At 39.4% G+C, this 23,974-nt stretch overlaps 2 protein-coding genes across 2 annotated transcripts; one reads left to right on the top strand and one right to left on the bottom strand.

Moving 5' to 3' along the window:
* Positions 1-6,392: 6,392 nt before the first annotated feature.
* LOC128359481 (transcription factor Adf-1-like) lies at positions 6,393-7,858 on the top strand. The gene is made up of 4 exons (XM_053319973.1): positions 6,393-6,522; positions 6,666-6,938; positions 7,311-7,424; positions 7,572-7,858. The coding sequence occupies exons 1-4, from the start codon at positions 6,393-6,395 to the stop codon at positions 7,856-7,858; spliced, it is 804 nt and encodes a 267-aa protein (XP_053175948.1).
* Positions 7,859-8,552: 694 nt separating this feature from the next.
* Positions 8,553-10,124, bottom strand: zgc:194221 (uncharacterized protein LOC100191015 homolog). The gene is made up of 2 exons (XM_053319972.1): positions 9,814-10,124; positions 8,553-9,441 (listed from the first exon to the last, which is right to left on the bottom strand). The coding sequence occupies exons 1-2, from the start codon at positions 10,122-10,124 to the stop codon at positions 8,553-8,555; spliced, it is 1,200 nt and encodes a 399-aa protein (XP_053175947.1).
* Between the last annotated feature and the right edge of the window lie 13,850 nt (positions 10,125-23,974).

The following is a 23,974-nucleotide window of genomic DNA, read 5'->3' as shown; positions in this document are numbered from 1 at the left end:
TGTCCTTCTATTATTTCTTCAAGTTTGCTCACATGAGTATTAGTCACCTCATGAATTACATGGATATATGAGGTGTTATGCTTTTGAAGACAGAAGACAATCTTCAGATGACATTCCAGATAATAACCTTTCTCATTTCAATGATTGACTGATGAATTACTCATGGGGAAAAGTGTTGATTGTGATGTAACAGATTGCAATAGTGATTTCATAGAAGGCTGCTGAGAAACAACAAATCGTTTCTCCTTGCCAAGCGAACAGGCTTTTTTTTGTTGTTTTGTTTTGGGTTTTTTCTTTTTTCTTTTTTTTTGCAATGCTTTGTGTTGCTGCATTTGATCTGTTTTGATTCGTTGACAGTTGGATTGAATCTGATGACAGCTTGGGGCCTCCGATGCTCTCTGTGTGTCTTCTGTAATTGGTAATGCTTGATTTTCCTGTTTCAGAAGCAGAAAACCAGAGCAGCAATCTGTCTATGTGCAGGCAAACAGTCAAACCATCAAGGCATTTTCTCTCAAGATGTAAGAAGTACAAAAAGGGAATATTGCTACTGATCGATCAAACCTAAGATCAATGAAGTCAGTGCAAGACAGGAATTCTTTCTCTGTATTACTGTCTAACACGTACACACAAGTACGTGGGCTAATTAAAGGCGAACGCGAGTGGAAGAGAATCAGACAGGCAGGTGTGCCGATGGGATGAAGGAGACTTTAGACTTAATAAAGGAAAGCGAGCAAATTGACCTCCTGAATGAGGGAACTGTTTCATTACATGTCCCCAGGGTGTGCAGGGTAATAAGGTTAAAGCTAGGGGCACACACTACAGGATTAAAAGACACAAAGACACACAGGCAGGATGGAGTGAGAATAGAGATCAAACCATTGTAGCACCGTAATGACTGTGCTGTAAAACACCCCCAAACACATCCCACAATGCCTCTGGTTTGAATTCAGATCACAAGAATAACGTGTGGTTAAGACACAACGGCTGGCTGCTGTCTTCTCAGCATCCCTGTGTAGCTGCTTTGCTGACAGGGGTACAGGTTCTGAGGACAGAGATGCAATAATGCAGGTCAGAGTTCATGTGGATGAGGGTTGGGTGTCATTTTCTGATTCCGATTCTGCTTGTTGAGTCTTATCGATCTCCAATTTTGATTTCAATAGGGTAATAAAGCAAAACAACACTCATAGCTCATATGTGCTTAAACTAGCATCTGAGTCAGCATGTGTCAGGAGGGCAGCGGTGCGGCCTCCAGGCACAACCACAGGTTCTGACCTTACCTGGCCTGCCAGCAATCTGCAGGTGGGACACACTCTGTCTGCCTTTTTTTATCCTGCTACTGGTGTTGAGGCATGATGTAGACACGTCCTGGAAAATAGCCACGTCCTTGCAGATATGTAGTCTTCATTTTAAGAACCAATAAACTGAATTGAAATTAAAATGTCTTTGGAATTGAAATTTTGGAACTGGTTCTAATTTGGAACTGGTTCTTAATCCCCAATGCTAGTATGGATTGAATGGAAAGACAAACATGCAAATCCCCCTATGAAACTTTAAAGAATATTGGTGACATAGTGGTTAAATCAGTCCTGACACCTAAAATAATCAACTACTGGATGAAATACAAGACAACATGTAATGATTGTATCCATATACTTTTTCAAAGATTAAAATTTTATTCTTCAGTACCCCTGAAGAATGACTTATGTGGGAAAGACTAAGAGTGCACTGGAAATTCGCCACAGCACATGCATAGGTGATAGCACTATAGCTGGACATTTTGTGGATGCAAATCATTCTGGGGTCACCCTGAGATATGTAGGAATTGCATCCCTTCCCTCCTCCAAGGAGAACTCTATTGATTTTTCACTTACAAGCTTGGGACAAAATGAAGAATTCTTTAAAATGAAGATGGTTGGCGTGCCAGGGTTGGGTTGGTTGAGTGGTTAGAGCACATTCCACATAGTCGCAATTGAATCTGGTTAGGGAGCTTTGTTGCAGGTCATCTCACTCTTCCTGTTTCCTGTTGGCCTCTATGCCATCTACTGTTTAAATAAAAAGGCAAAAAAGCCCAAAACAAAATCCTTAAAAAATGAAAAAATTAAGATGGTTTTGACAGCAAAATCCTCCAAAATATGCTATATTCCTCCGAAAAAAAAATTTTTTTTTCTTCACAAAAAAACATACTGTTTTTATATATGCTTTGAGTCTAACTAAAGTATTTTGACGATTCCTTTTTGGAGTAGAATTTTAACCATTGGTGTAAATTGGCATACAGTTGAAAATCAAAGTGGCTCTATATATTGAATAGGAAGTAATTTGGATAGGAAGTTGGTAACATTTAAAAGTTACCAAGAGTCTAGATAGAGGCAGTTACAGTGAGGTTTAGCTAAAGAGCTTAGAGCTAGTGTTATCTGTGTAATCAACAACAACAAAAGAGAGATAAATACCACATTTACATAGTCTACATAGCAATGTTCAAATATAATTTTGAAAGTGTTTTATATTTGCCCACATTTGGATGTCCAAATCAACTAGCAGTAGGAGAAAAGAGAGAGTCTTTGAGGTAGCTGTTAGCATGAGGGTCTGTGAGACAGCTGCAAGGGAAACTCTCCTTTCATCCATCCACTGCGCTGTTACTCTGTTACCCACTGATGTCTATGTTTGCATGCATACTTGTTAAATCTGATTCAATGAAACATCTCCAGGAGAAATCTAGCCCCTTCCCTCGATTATGTAAACCAGCTAAACGGTAAGAAATAATACAGGATAAAATTCACTGTAGCCTGTTACTTACTTACTTGATGTAAACACACTGGTTGGCAATGCAATATGTATATTTAGCAGGTAATATTAACAGTGTTCACCATCTTAGTTTAGTGTGTTAGCAAATGAGAATGTCGTTAAAACAGCTGTTGCTCAAAACCACAAATGTGAACCTCATGGCGGATATAACCAAAGTATTAAGAATTCATCCTCTGGGCACCATGAATGTCTGTGCCATCTAAACAACTGGTTACTTTGGAAATATAATAGGTTACAAATTACTAGTTAGTGTATTTAAAATGTAATAAGTAATGTAACTATTTCAATTGCTTAATTAAAGTAATGTAACTTATTACATTTGATTATTTTTTAATTACTTTTCTAATTTTCTACCAAATGTTTTCAGCTGTTAGGGTAAGTGTACCCACTAAGCACCAAAATCTTTCAAAAAGTAAAACTGTTTTTCATGGATACTGACATGATTTATAAGGGAAATCATTTCTTATAAATAACATTTATCTTTCATTTGAAAATGGATTCATTAGTTCATGTAGAGTTTGGAATATAAAATAAAGATATATGATGATGAAAAAAAGTCAAAATTGGTACTGTGATACCATTTAAGCCCATGTGTGCTCCAAATAAGCCCGAGTCATGATTTATTTACAAAAAATTTAGAAAATATTTGATTTCAAAGAATGAAAAACAGCAATATATGAATTCAATAACCTGTTAAATATTAAAAAATGAGGAAAAAACCCTCTTGACAAAATCTTAAAGGTCTAACTTCAGAAGTAACCTCCTTTGTAATCATCAACATTTTGTCACAGTAACTGTAACAGATTACACTTACATTTATTGTAATTCAATTACGTAACATCGTTTCATGTAACTAGTTAATCTTCAACACTGTTAACCAACCAACAGACCAATATTGCCATCTCTAGAGCCAGAACAATAGATTAAGCTGACCACACACACAGCAATAAATGATCCTTTAGACTTTTTCCCTCCTCCATGCACCTTGGAAGTAGGTAAGGTTGTGCCAGAAACCTCCACCCAGTTTCTATATAAAGGATATATATACATAAATGGTTGGTGATGGCAAACAGGAGCTAGAGTCCTTTATTTTTAATGAAACAGCAGCGTTTTGACCTCCACAATCTGCAATAATCCTGCCTTTCATCGTTTGTCTTTTACAGAAAGATGTGAAATCTTTCTGTAAAAGACAATCTTCCTTTTAGAGCAGCTCAGTCCACATGTACGCATTATAAAATACTCCAAATGCACAGCCGTCAACAATGCAATTGAGCTTTTCGCACTACACTGATGGTTTGCCTCTACACAGGGTGCAGCAGTGAAAGAGAATTTTTGATGTGTTTTCTTTGTCAAAGCAAAGGTTAAACAAAAAAAAAACAAAGTCTCCCAAAGAAAGACTGTTGGAAAAAGTGAGAGCTTTTTAGTTGGCCGAGGTCATCAGTCAGTCCTGAATCTTTTATAGCACAGCTGAATGACCTAATGCTCTCACAACTACTACCACACACACACACATGCACACACACAGACTGAAGATGGACCATGAGAAACACACACACACACACTTGCCCACACTGACTGGAGATGGACAGTCAGTAAAGATAGGCATGCACACACAGTAGCCTGCTGTTACCCCCACAGGCATGTAATCCCTGTCTGGATGGGCAATAAGAATTCTCACACACACACACACACACACACACACACACACACACACACACACACACACACACACACACACACACACACAAACAGTATGCACCCTGAGTGAATAGTGCTGGTTTGAAGGGCAGAGGGGCAGGGTTGAGAGGTGACCAGTGTCCAGGTGTGCCTCACCAATTATATGCTGCTGCTGCCTCTCCATTGCGCGCGCACACACACACACACACACACACACACACACACACACACACACACACACACACACAAAAAACACACACAAACACACCCTTGCACCTTGAATTCCCTTCTCATCTCTCCCAACCACACAATTAAAGCAACTCCCTGCTTCCGCACCTGGTCTCCGACTGTACAGAAGAGAGGGAAGCAGGTACAGGAGGAGAAAGATCAATCTGATATCCTATTTGTATTGTATCTTCCTCTCTTGTCTTGCATCTCGGGTTGTGTCTTATTTTTTGAAGTGAGATGGCAACCTGTGAGAGCTGACCCGTGTGCGTCTCTGGTCCTATTTGGCATACCAGCGACTGCTATTTGACTTTGAAAATATGAAATCCGTGAGGAACAGGGGGATGGGGAGGGTGGGGTGGGGTATGGAGGAGGGGGAGGTGGATGGAAAGAAAAGACAAGATTGGGAAGGAGGGGTCTGAACACATTGATGGGTTTGTGTGAAGAGAAGAAAGAGGGCAGTCGATAGAAAAAAATGTGGAGGAGGCAAGAGAGACAGAAGAAGACAATGAGAGAGAGAGAGCGAGAAAGAGAGAAAGAGGGGTGGAGGTGAGCGGGAGAAAAATTGTTAAACAAACAGAGAAAGTAATAACTGGAGCTGAACGTGAGAACATTGTGGGGGATGAAAAGAAATAGGGGATCGGGAGCAGATCAAAGCAAGGTGGGGTGAGGAGTGAAATGGTGAGATGAAAAAACAGAGCTGAGAAAAGACTGAGAGTGAGAGTAACAAAGCAGGCCATGCAGCATCCAAGGGAGGCAGGGTGGAGAGAGGCTGCTTTCTATCTACAGGGTTAGAGGTTAAGATAGTACACATGCTTCCTATATATTCCAGACTCAGATTCCAGAGAGACCAGAGGAGTAAAAGTGTATAGTTTGTCTGTTTCTGATGGCAGATCATCTGTTTTGTTCCCATGCTCACGTCTCTTTTACAGTGATGGTCTATAGGGAAAATTCTTTTTGGGCTGTGTCACATGCCATGGTGTGTGTTTGGGGTTTTTTTGGTGCTGTTTTCTTTTTCTCTGTCTGCCAGGTACTGCCCTCCCCCTTCCTCCATTGGTGGCCGCAGCTGTGTCTTATTGCCACCAGCCTCAGTGTAAAAGCTCCAGTGGGTGCCAGTGTTCCATTCGGCAGCTTTATGGCTGTTGCTTGTGTGTGAGTCTTTGAGATAGTGCTCCCGATTAGTGATTAGTGGTTATTGTTGCTACTTTTCTTAAATTGTCTTCCTTTTTAGTGAAGTCCGATTTATCTTTTTTTTCTAAATCTTAGATTTTGGTACTTTTACATCAGTTGTCCTCTTGTTTTGCCCCTGATTATCTTAGTTATTACTTCCCTCTTCCCTTAGACCTTTTTGGAGTCGTAATCATTTTGGGGGCTCATCCGGGATTAACCCAAGATCCCTCGCATCCTAAAGCCGTGTTCACACCAAGAGCGTTGGACGCGATTTTGCGTCGAGATTACATGTAAAGTCAATGCAAACACGCGATTGACTGCTTTGCGGCGCGATACACGCGTCACACGCGACGCGATGGACGCGATGCTGCGAAAATCGCTTCAACGCTCGAGTTGAAAATATTGAACTTTTGCAGCGACATCGCGTGACGCCATTCCGCAGCAGCCTATCAGCGTTGAGATTCTCCTGACGTCGCTGACGTCACTGACGTCGCCGTCCTGGATCACTCTTCTACAAGATGGAGGACAAATTGATTATTGCCGTTACAGCTCACCCCGTGCTTTACGACACGTCCTGTCTCCTTTACCGGGATCGGTATAAAAAGGAGCAGGCGTGGAGTAAAGTAAGCGAGGTGGCTGGATTACCTGGTAAGTTCTGTAAATATGTATTTGTTGCGTGTTTGCAGCTATTGGTTAGCATTAGCATAGCCCCAGTTAGCGTAGCTGGCTTTCCCGGCATAAAGTTACTGGTTTACTAGATTCAACAGTTAATGTACGTGTGTTCTTGTCAGTTGATGTGTGTCGCAGGAAATGGAAGAGCCTCAGGGACACTTATATGAGGGAGAGGAGGAAGGTGACAGAGACGAGGAGTGGGTCAGCAGCAGGGACAGCGAAGAAGTGGAAGTACTTCGCGGTCCTGTCTTTCCTCGACCCCTTTGTTGCCCCCCGTGAAACAAGCGGGAACATGGGGGCAGGGGTCGAGGAAGATGGGGCCGTGGAGTACAGCGTAGGGTCCATGGAGGACGAGGGAGAGACAGCAGGCCCATCAGGGATTACCATCGGAGGTTTGTTGATGAATGAACACGCACACAGAAACGACATGGAAACTAGTTTCTGTATAAAATGATAACTGACTTGTATTGATGTGTCAGTACAGATACTTTTTTCACAGCCTGCACTAAAAAAATGTCAAAATAACTAATCTGTACTCTCACCTATACCAAACCTGCAAGTTAAAATGTGAAGAATGAAGGGCACTAAAACATCATTTGCTTTAAAGTGTTGTGGAGGATAGATATTGCTATGGCTAGAACAGTATGATGTATTAAATGACTGCATCTGTAAAATGCTTTATGTGTTGTAATTGTTAGAATAACCTAGTCAATTAATATACTGTATAAACAAAAAAAACTAAGACATGTTTGTCACTACTACAGCCCAAGCAGATTCTGACATTGAGCCAGAGTCTGCTGGTGCTCCCCCTGATGATGGTCCAGCTGTCTCTCCCGCTGCTGTCTCTGCTGCTTCCCCTGCTGCTTCAGTGCCAAGAGGTATGTACAAGACATATTTAAGATAGTTTAATAGATAATTAATTTAAGATATTTAAACAAATATTAATTTGGATATTGAGTTACTTCTAACTATTGCATTTTTTGGAAAGTAGTAGTTTCATAAACTGTTTTTTCTATTTCATACAGCGACAAAGAGGTCCAGGAAGAGAGCCAGGGAGGAGGAAAACTCCGCCGACTCCAACAACAGACGGGCGGAGTTGGAGACTCTCGTCCTGGACACCCTGAACGGCCTGAAGCAGCAAGCTCAACCTGCTCCCCAGCCTCCCCCCTCAGAGGATGAATTATTCCTCAAAAGCCTGGTTCCTTCCCTGGAGAGGTTGTCACCCCAAAGGAAGGCATACGTTAAATTTCAAATTCATAAACTTATTTATGAAGCCAGCACTGTTGTGCTCAATTTGGAACCTGCCGAGTAGCTGTTTAGCAATGGGGCAGCAATCACTGCAGGGAACGTATCAGACTTTTGAGGAATCATTCATTTTGTTCATGTGTCCCTGAGGCTCTTCCATATGTTATTTATTTTTTATTGTTTTTGTACATATATATTTTTTATTTTTTTTATGACAATTTAATTAATAAAATATAGAAATCTCAGCTGTCTTTCGTCTACTCTTACCTATAGTGAACATTCTCACCAGACTTCAGATATTTGTTGCACACCCACATTGTGTACTGTAAACTTTGATTCAAGCTGTGCAGAGGTTATTCACATAAACTAAACAACTTATTTTAACCTCTTAAAACACACTGTTCCATCTACGGGACGGGTCAGAGGTTGGGAGGTAGCCACAGCATTATGTGGGACACTGACTAATCATTTACAGGACAAAACAATACCAAATAATATCAGATGGAACCACTGATATGATAGTTAGCATATTTATCATGTCATGCACATTTTATGTTTATTGTATTGTTGCAGACATGCCAAATTAAAGCTTTATTATCTCACAATATGATATGAATTCATGAACACCTGCATATTATTTTTGGTGCTTATATACATCACATTTTTATTTCTGTGTCAATATATAGTATTACTGCAGGATGTTTGTTCAATAGCGATGTGTGGGTGGCTCTTAAAAGAGCCGTTGGGGGAATGCTTGTGCATTAAACGCTGGGTTGCCATGGGACCGCTCCCTCTGCGGAGAAGTACTCTGCAAAGGTCTCCCGAACCCGGACGGCCTCTCTTGCAGCGTTGTTTGCTGCAAGTCTTCCCAGACCTGGCAGCGGCTCCACCTCACAAGCTGGTAGGTTGCCCATCGTCCCAGGCGTGGTCTTCCGCAGGAAGTTGTGCAGCACACATGTCGCCTTCACACACTTCTCTGCAACCTGTGTACGGACCTCCAGGGAACGCCGGTACATCCTCCACTGGGCTGCCAGGATGCCAAAGGCATTCTCAACCACCAGCCGTGCCCGGGACAGCCGGTAGTTGAAGATCCGGCGGTCTCTGGGAAGGGTGCGCCCGGGGAATGGCCTCATGAGGTTTCTCCGGAGTGGAAAGGCCTCATCGGCAACCAAGACGTGTGGCTGGGGTCCTCTGTGGTCAGCTCCTGGTAACGGCCGGTCAGCAGGCAGATGGAGGGTGCCAGAGCGGAGTGCTCTACCAAAAGCCGAGTTGGCCAGGATACCGCCGTCGCTCGTCCTTCCGTAGCCCCCGACATCAATGACCCTGAAACAATACTGGGCATCGACAACAGCCAGGAGGACGATGGAGAATGTCCCCTTATAATTAAAAAATTGGGACCCGGAGTTGGCAGGGGCTTGAATGGCGACATGCTTCCCATCCACAGCTCCACAGCAGAGAGGAAAATTCCACCGCTCCTCAAACCCCTCTGCGATGGACCTCCACTCCTCTGTGGTGGGCACAGCCATGAACTCCCCCACGAGGCAGTCCCAGATAGCGGACACCACATCAGCCACGATCATGGACACAGTGGAGACCCCAACACGGAAGCTGTTGGCGATGGTCCTGTAGGAGTCACCAGTGGCCAGGTATCTGCATCATAGAAAACATTAAATTAAGCTGAGTTGTAGCATGCAGTGATACTTTATGTGGCAGTTTATATTTTATAGTATATATTTTATTTAGATCAGAAAATACACAAATACATAGGCCTACAGCATGCATCAAATCCATACTCAAGACTCAAAATACAAAACATATTATTGTGTATTTTTAAAGGATTAAACTACAATCAATGGCTTTTTAAGAGAGTTATGAGAAAGTCACCTATCAACACGGTAACCAGTTAAACCGAAACACCGGCTGTGAAGCAACATTTCTCAGCAAAGCAGCAGCAGCTAAATCTCTCCGTCAGGATAAAGTGAATATTTATTGATTTTAACACAACAATACACAGCTACTCACCGGAGACAGATGGACAGGCGCTCCGCAGCTGAAATGGAGCGCCTGTAGTTGGTGTCCTGCCTGGAAATCCTGGCGCCAACCCTCGCTAGCAAGTCCTCAAATTGAGCTACGTTCAGCCTGAAGTACCGCTGGAAACGGCCATCATCCAAACGGAGCTCCTGAATGAGCCGGTGGTACTCGCCGAGCTCTGTGCGCCTCCGGAGGATAGTATGCACCCAGAAACGACGGCGGCGGTTGACCCTCCGACGGGTGTCGGACGTCCAAAGTAGGTACAGCGCAGCGATGGTGGTAAACGTTGTTATCTCGTCCATGGTTGAAGAGAAAAGAAAGCAATGTTGCTGTGTCGTCAAAATGGGCGGGCTCGCGATGGCGCGATGACGCGATGACGCGAATGTACACAAAATGGTCACGCTTCAAAACTTGAGCGACAGCGCGACAGATTTTCATTTGTCGCGCCGCAAAATCGCGTCCAACGCTCTTGGTGTGAACACGGCTTAAGGAAGACTTTTACCCCAAGCCCCCAGTGGGATTTTTTGCTGCAGTACCACGAGTGGCCACTGGGAAAAGTTGGCCTGGAGGCTAGGCAGTGGTGCCCTATCCAGCTCTTACAATACATCAATAGTAGACAACCACAAAATAATGACAAAATGACACACTGAGCTCAGCACTCTTGACTGCATCCTCCACCTTACCTACTGAAGATACCACCGAGTGAATTCACCTATGCCCCGTAAGATCATTCCAGTACATCTTGCTAACACATTATCATATAATGTGTTAAGCTCCACTCCACTTTCCCCTCTTCTCTCTCTCTTTGTGTCTTTCCCTCTAACTCAAAAATGCACAGCTGGTAACTGCAGGTTTGCTTATGTGTGTATGTGTGTTGGTAATATAGGTGTGATTACAGTTTAAATTAGGTTTCTAAAGTGGAGCTGTCCTTGTTGCTTTAAGTTGTTAATAACATCTCTAATATTGGTGCCATATGTGCACATATTTATTTGTCTTTATTTGTCTGCCATCTGCTGGGTTGGTAAGCATATACTATATGTGTATTGTGGATCTTTGTGTGTGTGTGTGTGTGTGCGTGCGTGCGTGCGTGTGTTTGTGTGTGTGTGAAAAAGAGAGACTGGCCCCCCGGATGTGCGTAACATCATTAACGATGGAACCGTCGTCTCAGGTAAGTGAAGTGGTCCATCTCTGTCAGCTTAGCTTCTCACCTGCCCCCTCCCCATCTTCAACTCCCATGGCTATACACACACACACACACACACACACACACACACACACACACATATACTGGAATAATGATGGGCACACACATGCAGCACAGAAATGAGATGACACTTTGTGAATGGACAGATGCTATCCATTTGGTTTTGTGTTCGTTTTAGCTGCGGACATTTAACTACACTTCAATTGCAGATAGCACAGATAGTGTATTAAAGATATGCTATGTAGGATTTGTCAGTTGGCATTCGTAAACACATCGCATTCAAAATTGGCCCCTCCACCCCACGGCTACAAGCAAGCGAGTGAGAGGGAGTATCCATAGTCATGCGACCTAGAGAGTGAATAAAGAGAGCAAATAATGCTGGACAGAAGAAAGCTGTGAATCAGGTAAATAAAATGTTGCTGTGAGGGATTTTGGGCCCCGTGAAAAGATATCACATTGGGTCCCCACCACCAGGCACAGGCCACGCCAACCATGAACAATTACTGTAAACCCAACTCCAATACCAAACTGACCCATGCAAAACTTTCAATGACTCTACCTTTGCAGGCTTGTACTGTAACTCCCCTTTAGTCCAATACTAACTGTACAATATTTACTGACATTGAGCTGTGAACAAACACATGCATGCAACATTCTGCATACAGTAGAATTCACTATTTGATGCTACCTGATATCCCTTGTAAGTAATGTGCTTTAGACCTACTTGTACAATCTAAATGCCATCTTAATGGTAAATTCTTAAATGGAAAATACTCTTAATATGAATGAAAACTATAAAATAAACTTAAATACAAATGAACCTCCTAAATTACAGTAAATTACCATTATCATCTTTAAAATAACACAAACAAAATCAGCAGTTCATTTTTGAACTAAGTATGTATATCAACTAAGTATAAAACCAATTCTTATTACTGAAAAGGATTCAATAAATGTTCTTTTTTCTCACAATAATAATAAAAAGAAATTCCCAATGCTGCTCACCTCCTTTTTAGGTAGGGCTGGTTCATTATTATAGGGGGACAGACAGTTTACCTGTACTAATTAAATATCAGATAAAAGAGGAGTGAAATGCAAACACTCTGAATTTTCTGTAAAGATATGAGCAGAAACTAATGTTAGGGCAGCAAAAGTAACATTAACCTTTGTCACTGTAAACTAAACTAACAGATTCATTTCCACCACTCATGGACTAAACCTACCTTTTTATGAAAAAGTGGGTAACATATTGTCGCCCTCTCAGTTCTCTCTCTTGTCTTTCTTTTCTTTGTTTTTCATATTTGGAACCCTGATTATATTTTATGACGCTGTTGAGACATTACTCTGGTATAGTGCAGCTCCTCACTCGTAATTCAACGCTAACAAATACTGCACTTTGGAGACAGGACCAAACCATTTCACGTTAACAGACTGTGGTGTTTGTTGAATACAGAGGCTAGAAAGAAAAAAAAAGAAAGAAAAAGAAACAATTTTAATGAGTACAATGCAAATAAAATATTCATTTAATGTATATTAATGATGAATGATGACTTTTGTGCTAATCATTTTTCAGGGCACCTGTCAGTCACGGGCCCTTAGACTTGAGAGAAACTTTCCATCCCCTTATGGCGCCCCTGTCTCTGTACCCAGACCTGCTGCTCTTAATGCATCTAATGACACACAGACAGAGAGCAGAGCGGAATAGAGGAGAGAGACAGAGACAGCAATGTAACCTGATTATTATGCGTTTAGTCCTCACCTCACACCCTGCACACTGCCATTGGCTGGGGGCTCAATGCCCAAAGCTTGATGCCCAGAAGCATCCCGAACACAGCGGAATAAAAAAGACACAGGCAGAGGGAGAGTCTATACATTGTTTTTTTTAGGGAAAACCTACATAATATACCCTTAAAGTGCCTAAAAATTGCTGTTTTTCTCACTGCTGTGGAAAATCGAGCTCTTACTCTAAAGTGCTTTTTTATAGATTTTTTCTATCCATGTCTATATATTATAAATTGTGAAGCAGATTTTGCAGAGGCGGTAAACTTGAAACACTCGGACTTCAATATTGCTTGTATATCCTTCATTATTGTACCAACATTCCTTTTTTGTGTCAGTGTTTTCTTCCTGCACTGTTAATGAGGTGTTTTTGCATAATATTTGTAATGTTCAGTGTTAAACGCATACTTACACACTTGTTAAGTGAGAGATAATGGAAAGGAAAAACAAAGCCCACAGGGTAAAGCGCTTAATGTGAGATGTAAGAAAAAGATATGAATCATTTGACATTGAAAGTGGATTTATAATTTTTTGATATAAGCTGAAAAAAGCAATACCTCAACAACGCTGATGATGAACAATACGATGATGATCTACACACTGAAATGAAAGAGTCTGACACCGGTAATGCAGAGGATAGATTTCATCATTGGCTGCCCTCATTGCCCACTGCTGGTGATCAGAAGAAGCCAATTCACCAGAGTGCTGAATGCTTCATCATCCAGGTCACCATAGAGCAAAGTGGGTTCACCCTCAGCTGCTACAACAACAGATGCTCTCAGTTAGAGTAGAATAGTGTACTCTATACTGTATGTACTGCAGTAAGGTGGATTGTAAGTGTGCAAAGGCCCAGGTAGGGAATGACTGTGTAGCATGTCTGACTTTCATGCAGGAGAACATGACTGGGTTGCACCTTCTAAACATAAATCCGTCACTAATGTTGTGTCTCAAATTGTGTACTTCTGTACTTACACTTAATATTTTGTGTAGAAGTATGGAAAAATGCTGTGCACTATGAGTACCTGGATGGTGCACTCAAAACAGTCAAAAAGTTGAGTGTGGAACTATGGACACTTCTCAGCCTCAACGGTCGCCATCTTAGCTGTGTAATGGAAGGGGAGGAACCACTATTGAAACAGGAAATGGCAGCTGAGGATGTAATTTAGCAGTATGTTAGCTAGTATGTAAGCTAACTAGTTAATCGTCATTTCTGATATGTGAGCAATGGCCATGTTTGATTTGAGTCAACACTAACCTGTCAAAATTGGCACACTACGCAAGTAAGTAGCCTACGTAGTGTACAGAGTGTACTACACAGAAGTGTATCAACTGAAGTATGTGATTTGAGACACGGTAAGTTTGTGTGAAAATTCTTTCTTAAGTTTTCAGCATCTAGTCACTAGTTTCAGGATAGCGATGTACTAAATCAAGTTACAACTTAAGAAATATCACATCTACTAGTTTAAGATCCGAAAGATGAAATAAAGGTAACTGCGATCTTTAAATGTGGGTATATTTGTTTTACACGTACCTGGAGAAATATGTGTTTTATCCAGTCTATGGTTTAAGGTCATCTTCTCTGTGAAATGTAATGTTAAGTGTCAGGTCTATGTGTTAACTACATCCCATATTACTTCCTTTAACCTTCAGTCTAATATTCAGTCAAATATTATCAAGCTAACATTAGCTTTGTCCTTTGGTGTATTTAGCTAGCTTATGCAACAGTTCCAAATTGCAGCTATAGCCTAAATATTTAGTAACAACCAATCTCTGTAAAAACTGCAAGAGCTAGTTTGTGTGGTACAACCAGATTTAATTTAGTAATGAGTAATTCTCCATTTAAACACTTGCATTATAACTAAGCTAAGTTTGAACAAATGAACAGCTGGTGCAACCGGCTCCTCAAGTTCATGCATTCCATCACAGCTTGTAGTTCTCATTTTTCATCACATTTACTTTAACCAAGTGTTTTCATTGCGTCACTTAACTATAGTTGTTTTGCAATAACCATGATATTTCCCCAACCTTAAACATACTGTATAATTGAAAAAAACATTGGACATTACAAAAACATTTTTACTGAACATGATCTGGGGGTATTCAGAATCATCCAAATACTGACGTTCTTGTCTGATGATAGGGTTGTTTGTCGGGACACTATCATCACATACAGACTGGGGACAAATTAAACGTGTCTTAGTAAGGTGTTGGTACACCACATGTCACCAGAACAGCTCCTGTGCTTCTTTGCATTGGTTTTACAGTCTGTGAACTCTACTGGTGGGATGAATGTCATTCTTTCAAAAGATATTCCTTCATTTGGTGTTTGATGATGGTGGTAGAGAGCGCTGTCTAACATGTCGGTCGAAAATCTCCCATAGGTGTTCAATTGGGTTGAGATCTGGTGACTGTGAAGGCAAAAGCATATGATTCTCATTATTTTCATACTCTGAGTGACTCCTCATGTTCTATGGATGTCAACCTGAAAGAAACCACTCCCATCAGGGTAGAAATGTTTCATCATAGGATAAAGGTGATCACTCAGAACTACTTTGTATTAGGGAAGGCAACAAGTGGATCCAAACCATGCCAGTAAAATGCCCCACACAGCATAACAGAGCCACGAGATCTCCTCACTGTAGGGGTCAAGCATTCAAACCTGTACCATTTTTTCCTTTAATTTGCCACCCGTCTGTATGTCTTTCACTAAGATACAAAAAAAGTTAAATACACATTTGCCAATAGTACTTTTCATCATTAATCATCACTAAAGCATCAATAAATTGCTTGTAATAGATTTCACTTCTGTTATGTTTTGAAGCATGCAGGCACGTATATTTGTCTTATATGTCATAAATTCTTAATGCGTAAGGAGAATCCAGACAGCCACAACACACACACACCACAGAGCTCTCTGTAGGTCTTTACTTAATGAGCTTCAAATGCAGCTCTCCCCTACTGTGCTGAATAGAGAGAGAAAGATGGACACATTAGAGAAGAGATGAGGGAGGAGGGGAAAGCAAACCAGACAGAAAAAGAGGTGTAGATGAAGGAAGTGGAAGAAGAGATGGGGGAGACAAAGTGGGGAGGAGAATGGAGGAACGTGATGTCTGAAGTGTCTGGATGAGTTATCACCCTATTTATGTTTGTTAGTCTTCATGTCGTGTTACTGTGAGATGTTAAAAGGATTCTTTTTCGATGTGGAATTTGAACTTTTCAGATGAATGTGGATCTGAAAGGGAGGAGCGGCATGTACTAGAGTTCCTGTCATTGTTAAGAAAAAATGTAGTCTCACATCGAGCTTCAAAGAACCCGAAAGAGTAAGAACTTCATGTGTAAATGCACCGCAGTCACATTGAATCTTATCTGATTTGGACCAATTTAAAGTCTGTTCGTCAAAACTGTGCACGTGTATGTATATCTATATAAACTTTTCCTAGATTTAGATTCATTTTGTGCATCTTATCAGCTGACTCCTTCTACTTTTATTACAAAGCACAAAGTGGAAATAAAAGATGGGGGGGTTGGAGAGAAAGACAAAATGACTGGTGACACCTCAGTATATTACCCATAAAACAGTTTATGTGAGTGATTACCTAAGAGTTTTTCTCTGTAGCCTTTTATTCACCAGACGTTAAGCTCTGACACTTTGTTTTTTTCACTGAGCAAAAGCTAAAAGTCTTTCAATCAGTTTCTAATATGCCACAGTGACAGTGCTGCTGCCTCAGTGCAACACGACATGTATTAAAAGTAGCTTGTCTTGTGTTAAAATGTTGTTCCATGAACATATATTGTAAAATAATATTCCCACTCCTGGCAGCTGTTTGGCATTGATTTCTTTTAAAAAAATGCATACATCTAGCACAAACGGTTCACGTTACAGTGGCTTTACATGTGTTTCAACTAATAACTTTTCATTGAGACCATTATTGACAATGCATGTTTTGGTTCAGTTTCTGTTCGTGTCATTTAACTGCCCCTTTAAATTTGGCAGCTCTCCACACTGGCTTCAGACAACCCTTTTATTTATCAGCTGGGTCCTACTAAGAGACATTCATTTATATTTGGTAATTATCTCACAGGAGATTAACACCTGGTCCACAAAATACTCAAATATTTACAACCGGATCATAAAACATACTCAACCCCTTTTTAGGCACGTAATTGCTTCAATAGACATTTAAAACAGCATTCAAACTTGAACAACAACAACAACACCTTGGCACAACAGGTCACAAACAATTAGTTTTAATTAGTTTTTCTCATTTAACACTTAAAATAAACAGAAATGTTTTGAACAAATAGTAGTTCCTGTATCCTTTTTAAAAGTGTAACAGACGTAATGATGAAGATGTGAATTAATGCTACAGTATGCTTCACTACAACACAGACATCTCCAAGCTAGCTTCATCTAATTAATAATGGAAGTGTCTATGCAGTGTGTATGTGCGAGTGTGCATCTTACTTTATACGGCATGGTCTTACCACATGACAAATGTTGAGAAGATGAAATTCATTTTCAAAATTGACTGTTTTCCCCCGTATTTATATATTATATAAAAATAATATGATTTAATTGTACATACATACATAAGATCAAATATGTTACCGTTGCAGTGACAAATAAGGGTTGGCAAGATGAGCAATTCCAAAAATATCTTTAAAAAAAGATAGATAGCCTTTATTGTCCCAAGGGGAAATTCGTTTTCACAATCTGTCAGAAACCCACCGGACACAAACAATATACATACACACACCCACTATACAAACACCACCAAACATTGAGAACATATAAGTACACACACACTGCACAAACACCACCAGACATTGAACAATCGACACATATATCACACTGAGGAGGGCTGGGTCCATATGGGGTTATTGGGGGAGATTATTGAGTGCTGAGATGGCAGACGGGACCAAGCTCTTGCTGAAGCGTGCCCGTCTCCATCTCAGAGTCCTGTATTTGCGACCAGACGGCAGCAGTGTGAAGTGAAGGTAGAGAGGGTGATCCAGGTCGTTAGTTATTGCTGAGGCCTGTGACTGCTCTGTGGTTGAGCTCGGTGAGGTTGGGTGTGGGATGGTTAATAATCTTGGATGCGGGATGTGTTATTTTTGTCAGTTTGTTTCTGTTAGTGATGGACAGCATGTTGTAAAAACATGGTGAGCAGTACAGGAGGATGGGTTGGATGATGCTGGTGTACAGTAGTGACAGAAGGTGGGGGGGCAACAGAGAGGGAACGGAGTTTTCGAATGATATGGAGTCTCTGTTGGGACCTTTTGAGAATGTTGGTGGTGTGTTGATCAAATGTCAGTTTATTGTCTATGGTGAGTCCGAGGTATTTGAAGTGGCTGACCTGTTCAACTGTTTGGTTATGGATGAAGGTGGGAACCAGTCCAGATGGGGGTGTGCGTGAGGTATGGATGACCATTTCTTTTGTTTTGACCACGTTCAGTTCCAGGAAGTTATTGGTGCACCACTGAGTGAAGTGAGAGATGGAGCGTTGGTAGGCAGTAATTGGGTTATTGTCACTGAGCAGACCTACAATGGCAGTGTCATCTGAGTATTTGTAGAATGTGGTGATTGGTGAGGGGCTGATGCAGTCATTTGTGAAGAGGATGTAGAGAAAAGGGCTGAGGACACAACCCTGCGGGGCTCCGGTGTTGGTGATGATGGTTGATGATGTGACTGTGCCTATCCTTACAGCCTGTGGTCTATTGGTGAGGAAGTTGTGAATCCAGCGGATGAGGGGTGGAGATATGTTGAGGTGACGGAGTTTCTCATTTCTAAAAATTGTCTTGAAAGCAGCATCAGCATTATTTTGTGTTTTTGTTGGTTTTACAACATTTTTTACCAAAAGTAAGACCAAACGCTGCTGAAAATGTCAAATGGTGTAACCACAAAAGAATGATAAATTGAAATTGTTCCCGGTTTACATGATTCAGCAGATTAAATGTAATATTTAGAACAATTGTATTCCATTACCTTGATTAAATATAGAAAGTTATAATGCCAAACTAGTTGGTGTTTTATTGAGAATTTAGTGTTTTTAAGCAAGTTGAATTATTTGGTATAAAGTTTTTATGGTTACATTTTTGCCATAATTCTCTAAATAATTCTCTCAAAATGGATTAAAATGTTATGCTGGTTCCACAAAAAAAAGTATGCGTGCAAGTTATTCATAAGTTTATTTTAACATTTTAACCCCTTTAAATTTGACTAAACCACACGGACACAAAAACCCCATCACTGAGCCATTTAACAATGAAATAGTGACATATTCCACATGTATTTCACTGTTAAACAAACTAAGCTTAATATTGAATATTGAAAATTGAAATGTGATTGACTCTCCACTTACACTCACACCAAGGCAACAGCCAGTCAATGTCACTGTGTCAGTTTGTCTTGATTGACAGATTTTATGATGAAAAGTGGCTTTATTAAACAAAACAGACTACAGTAACATGAGATTTTGAAATAAAATTTAAAAAATCACTGCAATAATTGAGCTTTAAGAATGTATGGGATTATTTCACAATTTGATGGTTATATTGGGCTATTATTATATACAATAATAATACTTAATATTTCATTTCATATTGACCACAATAATTGTAATTAAGTGAGTTGGTGGAGCTGGGGTGAAAAGAATACAACTGTGACCTCATCATCTTCATCTTTTTCATTAAACAAACATGATCAGTTGTGAATAAAGCAGTGATTGATATGCTTGTTTTTCTTCTCAGAGCATGTGTGCTTAGAGTCTTTTTCTTGCTGCTGAGATTTTTTCTCTCTTTCTGTGTGTGTGTGTGTGTGTGTGTGTGTGTGTGTGTGTGAGGCTTTCTGCCGTCTTTTCCATTTAACTTCCTTCTCCTGAACACTATAGTTTGTGTGAAAAGCGCGTTGGCGCACTGTGGCAGCCTTGACATGCTCAAACACACACGTGGTTAGTATGTGTCACTACCTTTGTCTCTCTCCTTTCTTTCTTTTTTCTTTTTTTTTCTTTTGCTCTCTCTGTGTGTTTTCGCTGTCTTCCTTTGGCTCTGCATGAACCGACACACACTCTAACACACACACACACACAGACACATACACACACACACACAAACACACACACACACATATATATAGACAACCCCCCTGTCCCATGTTCTCTGTGCTGGTGGTGGCTCCAGCCCCAATTACCTGGTGGCTACTGCAGCAGGGCCCTAAATGGGTTTTAGCACCGAACTGGCATGTCTGCAACGGATCGCCCAGTGGGAGGGAAGGAAGAGGATGAGGAGAGAGAGGGGGGAAAGAAAGGGGTCGAAGAAGAGAATTCTAAGCCAGAGAGTAAGAAAGAGGTAGGAAACGATCCCCCCGAAGCTGAGCTGTACAGAACTATAGGAAAGAGAAGACGAGTTAAGAAGTGCACTTGTATATTAACACATATTACAGGTGTGTGTAAATCTCTCTCTCTCTCACTGTGTCAAATATTCCATTCTTCATTTTTTTCCTCTCGTCCCACAGTTTCAACATTATTTATCTCTCTGTATGTTCCGTTACGTTCTTCTACATTTTCCTCCTTGTCATTCACTCTCACGCCTCTTTTTCTCGTTTCTTCCCTCCTGTCTCTTTTCAGCTCGTGAAGAGGAGAAGGATAAAGAGGGAGCATAGGGGAGGAGAGGAGGAGGAGGACGAGACAGAGGAGAAGGAAAGCGAGCAGAATAAAGGCCAGGAGTGGGTGAGAATGAAAGAAGCTGTCATTTTCTACACAGCTTAAGAAAATGATCTTACTGAGCCTAATGCAAGATACAATTTGTGTGATTTATACTACACAGAATTCAAATAAAACATTTGCATTATTGGTCTATTTTTGTATCATAGGAATACAAAAAAAAACAAAAAACAAAAATGCAACATCAAAGGAATGGCAGCCTCAGAAACCTTAATAAAACTGAGCCAAAATCTATTGAAAGACTCAAGATGACTTCTATCTTTAATATCTTTAACAATACTTATGAAATAGTATTATTAGTATTATTAGTAGTATTAAAGCAGCTGTCCTGCACTCACTCAAATGTATTGTATTTGAAAGTATTATTTTACAGACCCAATACAAACAATTGCATATATTTCATCATACCCTCATGTAGAAACACTAACCCTTGCTATTTGGCATTGATAAGCAGTATTAAAACCATAATAAGACACTGTAATGTATTTATAGATATATATTAGGAAGGAAGACATTATTTTTCATGTATTTTTCTGAAATTATAACTTCTATTACTAGTGTCCATAGCTGGTAAATGATTGCTATTAATATTTATAATAGGTTGATAAAGATATAACAATAATAATAATAATAATAAATCTCATAAAACCTTAACTTAACTTTATTTATGTAGCCCAATATTACAAAGTGCTTTACAAAATAAATAGAGATAAATACAGAAGTAATGGTACATAATGTGTAAAATAAAACTAATAATAATAAAACACACAGAAGTAAAACAATAACAGAATAAGATGATCAATAATACAAGATAAGATTAAAATAATAGATGAAGCATATGAATAAAATTAATAATTGTAAGTAATGAATGCACAATACAGTTTAGGTTATTGACACTGTATTGTCAATCAATTATTATAAGTCACAGATGCCACATAAGAGGTGTGCGTTGCAATCCATTATTATGTGATTATTATTATTGCATGAAATTGAATTGTGTTTTTTGTGTGTAGCGAGTATCATGATAAACATATGAATGGAAGAAGCTGTGGCCTAAATTTCAGCTTAAGTCATTATTAATTACAGACCTATATTTTAACTGCAATTTCCAAAAAAAACCCCACATCATTCTTCCTTTAAATCAGACCAGTGGAGCAAAGAAAAGCTCCCAAAGACTTGGTTTCAAACCCCAAGTACAATATAATATATTTTATAATATTATATTAAATATTTGGGGTATTATTAAGAGTTTAGCACTGAAAACTCATCTAAACTGCTTTAACTATGTGGGTGTGGTTTGACTGACAGCTGCCTGAAAACAAAAATAAAAACCCACCAGTATTTATTAGATATTGATTGTAATAATGCACATTTGTAACTGATTACAGAAGTGACATCAGCCCCAACTGTGAACATTTTTATATCCAGATTCAAAACTTTTCTCTTTTCACATGCTTATGATTGAGCTCTTTTAAAGCTAATTTTAATCTTTCATGTTCTTTTAATTATTTTAATGCAAATCATTTTAATATGCTGCACTCTCATATTTTATTCTCTATTTTAGTCTAGCTTTTTATTTTTATTTCTATTTTTCTGTACTTTGTTATATTTTTATTATAATTGGGTTTATTAGGTAATTGTTTTTAATTGTCCAATTTTCACTATTATTTAACTAATTTATTAACTAACTTTTTTATTGTATTGTATGTTTGTATGCTTCCAGTTCTTACTGTTTGTTTTTATGTAAAGCACACTGAGTTGCCCTTGGGTATAAAAAGCACTATATAAATAGCCTTGCCTGGCCTTGATGCACAGAAATGTATGATGTCACCTTTTTTCCCCCAACTGAACTGGATGATCTAAAACATAAAAAAGACACAGACCTTTCTGAGGTGAAAGTGAAACTTGGCAGGATTAAGAAAAAGTTTTTCGGGTCTTTAAATTGAATGCCTGCCCCACAAGATTATCAATGAATGAGATTTATTCTTAGCTGTCAGGGTGGCAACACACTCTAGTGTTCACAAACAGTGGTTGAAAAATCCAGGAAGTCATTATTCACTGTTTGGTTAAACATGAATAGATGGAGCATCCAGAGCCTCTGTGAGTACTGTAGTTTGTATTAAGAGCTGACAATTGACATTTCACTAATTGCTTCCCATCGAGTGGTGTAAACTAAAGCTTGTTAACTGTCTCAGAGATTTATCAAGTGTTTTATCTATTTTTTTCATCAGTTGAATTCTGTTATGTGTTTATATTGTAAATCATGTCTCCAAACCCAACTTCTTTTTATGGAAATAAAGTGCTGAGCTCAATGGCTCCAATAGAAACTAGAGTCACATGGTGGAGAGATGTACAATGATGAAAAATGCAAGATGGAAAAATATTTGCATATTCAAAAATCTGGATTTTTTCAGTGTGGGAGGATTTCAGGGTATTTTTAACAAATAAAAAAAAACACATCAGACACAATTTATCATTCCAAGCAGAGTCTTTTAAATGTCTTCAAACATGACTGGATGGTTAGTATCAAAAGTAAATATAAAAAAATACATGCTCAATATCCCCTGCCTAAGAGTTATTACTAAATTATTATTATTGTAACATGTAACTATCTTTTTAATGTTGCAGTTGGTCAAAGTAAAGTTCATTTTACCAAAGGTATACATTGTTGGTTAGTTTAATCTAATCTTGTGTGTGTGTGTGTGTGTGTGTGTGAGAGAGAGAGAGACAAAGGTAGTGACACATACTAACTATATGTCAAGTGTCACGTGTGTGTAAATGTGTGGACTTGTAAATGTGTTCATGTGTGTTAGTCACGTGTAAGATGAATAATTATGATAACACTTGAATATTACCCTGACACCATCCTAGCATATGTGTTTATTATTTCATGTATTAAGGCATTTATCTAGGTAGCAAGATACAATGAGAAAAACACTATGATGGAAGTCATAAAATTACATTAAAATAATTGTAGAGGTGTAAAAAGTACAATATTTCCCACTGAGCTATAGTATAAAAGGATATAAGTAGTCAAGTATAGTACAAGTACATCAAAAATATATTTAGGTATTTGAGTAAATGTATTTGGTTACTTTCATAACTGTATATCAGCACATATGCTGTAGGTACTTAGAGCATATGTGTGTCTGAATCTGGCTGCTATATTATTAGTATATTTTATTATTACTGAAATCGATAACTCATTTAAACAGAATGTTACCTACAGCTTTACTAGATCAAATCAATGATGTATTTGCTCAAGATTTCTATGGCATTGCTCCAACTCTCACTATATTTAGTCTACCTGATCATATCTGTTGGTTTATATATATAGAATAAATGAATGAACTGTTGTAGAAAACATGATTATACTATTGAATGACTCTGATTAGAATATATAATTACAATAAGATCCCCTATGCCCATGAATAAATGCACATATTCA

Source organism: Scomber japonicus, chromosome 5 (genome assembly GCF_027409825.1).
Source record: "Scomber japonicus isolate fScoJap1 chromosome 5, fScoJap1.pri, whole genome shotgun sequence".
NCBI lineage: Eukaryota > Metazoa > Chordata > Actinopteri > Scombriformes > Scombridae > Scomber > Scomber japonicus.
This window is presented reverse-complemented; position numbering and strand designations above follow the sequence as displayed.

What these genes read in the sequence shown, in the direction of transcription:
- zgc:194221 (XM_053319972.1), bottom strand. Translation starts at nt 10,124, where the DNA reads ATGGACGAGATAACAACGTTTACCACCATCGCTGCGCTGTACCTACTT. An exon ending in CGCCTGTCCATCTGTCTCCG is followed by an intron (nt 9,442 to 9,813) that starts GTGAGTAGCTGT and finishes TCTATGATGCAG; the next exon opens with ATACCTGGCCACTGGTGACT.
- LOC128359481 (XM_053319973.1), top strand. Translation starts at nt 6,393, where the DNA reads ATGGAGGACAAATTGATTATTGCCGTTACAGCTCACCCCGTGCTTTAC. An exon ending in CGAGGTGGCTGGATTACCTG is followed by an intron (nt 6,523 to 6,665) that starts GTAAGTTCTGTA and finishes TGTTCTTGTCAG; the next exon opens with TTGATGTGTGTCGCAGGAAA. An exon ending in TGCTGCTTCAGTGCCAAGAG is followed by an intron (nt 7,425 to 7,571) that starts GTATGTACAAGA and finishes TATTTCATACAG; the next exon opens with CGACAAAGAGGTCCAGGAAG.